Below are 1,463 nucleotides of genomic sequence, written 5' to 3'. Positions count from 1 at the left end.
TTCTACACAGCGCAACATCGTCCTACTTCAGCCTCCACCTCAGTTGGGCTTCAGCACTCCAGACAAGGACCCAGGACAGGTGAGTGCTGCTCTCCCACCTGTGGGGGACAAGACAGATGAGGTCTTTGCATCAGATCACTCCTGCATGCCTCTCTCCATCTGAAGGGACCTCTTCCAGGGGGCTGCAGGCAATGTCCAGGTTCTACCAGAGGGTCTCTCAGGCAGGGAGCAAGGGATCTATTGTGGGATTCCCAGGGAGACAAAGAGGGAAGGTAGAGGCAGAAACATAGGAGAGCATTTCTAAAGGAGGCCCCCTTGCTTGTTACATAGCAGTGCAGGATCCACTGTGACCCACCAAGGATGTTGTGTGACCAAGGCAGGAGAAGCAGGGTCCAGCTAAGCTAGTGCTAAACTGTGGACAAACTATTGAACTCTCAACTTGATCCTAGGTTGGATGTTGGGTTCCCCTTCCTGAAGGGGCTTTCAATGGGCTTCTTCCCCATTTTTCCTCTCTGCAGAAAAGGAAAGAAAACCATGGGGCGATTCTCCTTCGTGAGTCTCGGTTTGCTGGTTGTGGTCATCTCCATAAGTGGTGAGTCCAAGCAAGCTCTCATGTTCGTAGAGATACATGCATTTACCATTACAAGTTTAGTATTTCCCACTCCTTGCAGGGGGGGGGCATAAATAATCTCTCCTGAAGCCCCTTTTGTAGCTACAGCTCATCCAGGAGGTCAGTGCAGATCCTCCAGAACTGAACCACATGATTCCCATATGTTGCCCCGGTCAACAGCCTGATCCTTGAAGGAATCCAATTTCTGGCTTAGCACAGTTCACTGAATGATACCAAAGCTAACCCTAACTTTCTTTGAAAGGACAGATACCGAAGGTGAAGCTCAGACACTTTGGCCACCAGATGAGAAGAGAGGACTCCTTGGGGAAAAAAAACCCTGATGTTGGGAAAGATGGAAGGCAAAAAGAGAAGGAGAGGGCAGAGGAGGAGATAAATAGATGCAATGAACATGAGTTTGGGCAAATTCTGGGATACAGTGGAGGACAGGGGTAGGGTGGGGGGGGTTGACATGCTATTGTCCATCAGGTTGTGAAGAGTCAGACGTGACTTAGCCACTGATGAACAACAATCCTAACCAAATTTAGAAAATTTGCAAATGCAGCCACTATGTCTGTAACCCAAATCAGTTGCAATTAATTGTCATCAAAGATTTTTGCAACCCAACAGGTTAAGAACGTTCTGCAGACCCAGCTGTCTCCCCCTCCTTCTCCTTTTCTCCTGGCCACCTTCTCATTGGACTTTCTCTCTTCCCACATAGGAGTGAAAGGTTGTGCCAATGGTTGGCTCTCCATGAATGGGTTTTGCTACAAGGTCAATGGTGAAGCCAAGAGCTGGCCGGATGCAGAGGTTAGAAGTGTTGTGTGACTTTGAATGTCCTCACCCAGGCATAGGA

The 1,463-nt window shown here is 48.9% G+C and overlaps 1 protein-coding gene across 1 annotated transcript in view; it reads left to right on the top strand.

Annotated features, from left to right (window-relative positions):
- Positions 1–534: 534 nt before the first annotated feature.
- Positions 535–1,463, top strand: part of LOC114923369 (C-type lectin lectoxin-Thr1-like) — a 4,300-nt gene continuing 3,371 nt past the window's right edge. The window contains exons 1-2 of the mRNA XM_029286243.1: positions 535–592; positions 1,329–1,417. Of these exons, the coding sequence (XP_029142076.1) occupies positions 535–592; positions 1,329–1,417 (147 nt within the window). The remainder of the gene's footprint in view (positions 593–1,328; positions 1,418–1,463) is intronic.

The sequence above is a fragment of the Protobothrops mucrosquamatus genome, unplaced genomic scaffold (genome assembly GCF_001527695.2).
Source record: "Protobothrops mucrosquamatus isolate PMUCROS unplaced genomic scaffold, P.Mucros_1.0 scaffold3158, whole genome shotgun sequence".
NCBI lineage: Eukaryota > Metazoa > Chordata > Lepidosauria > Squamata > Viperidae > Protobothrops > Protobothrops mucrosquamatus.
This window is presented reverse-complemented; position numbering and strand designations above follow the sequence as displayed.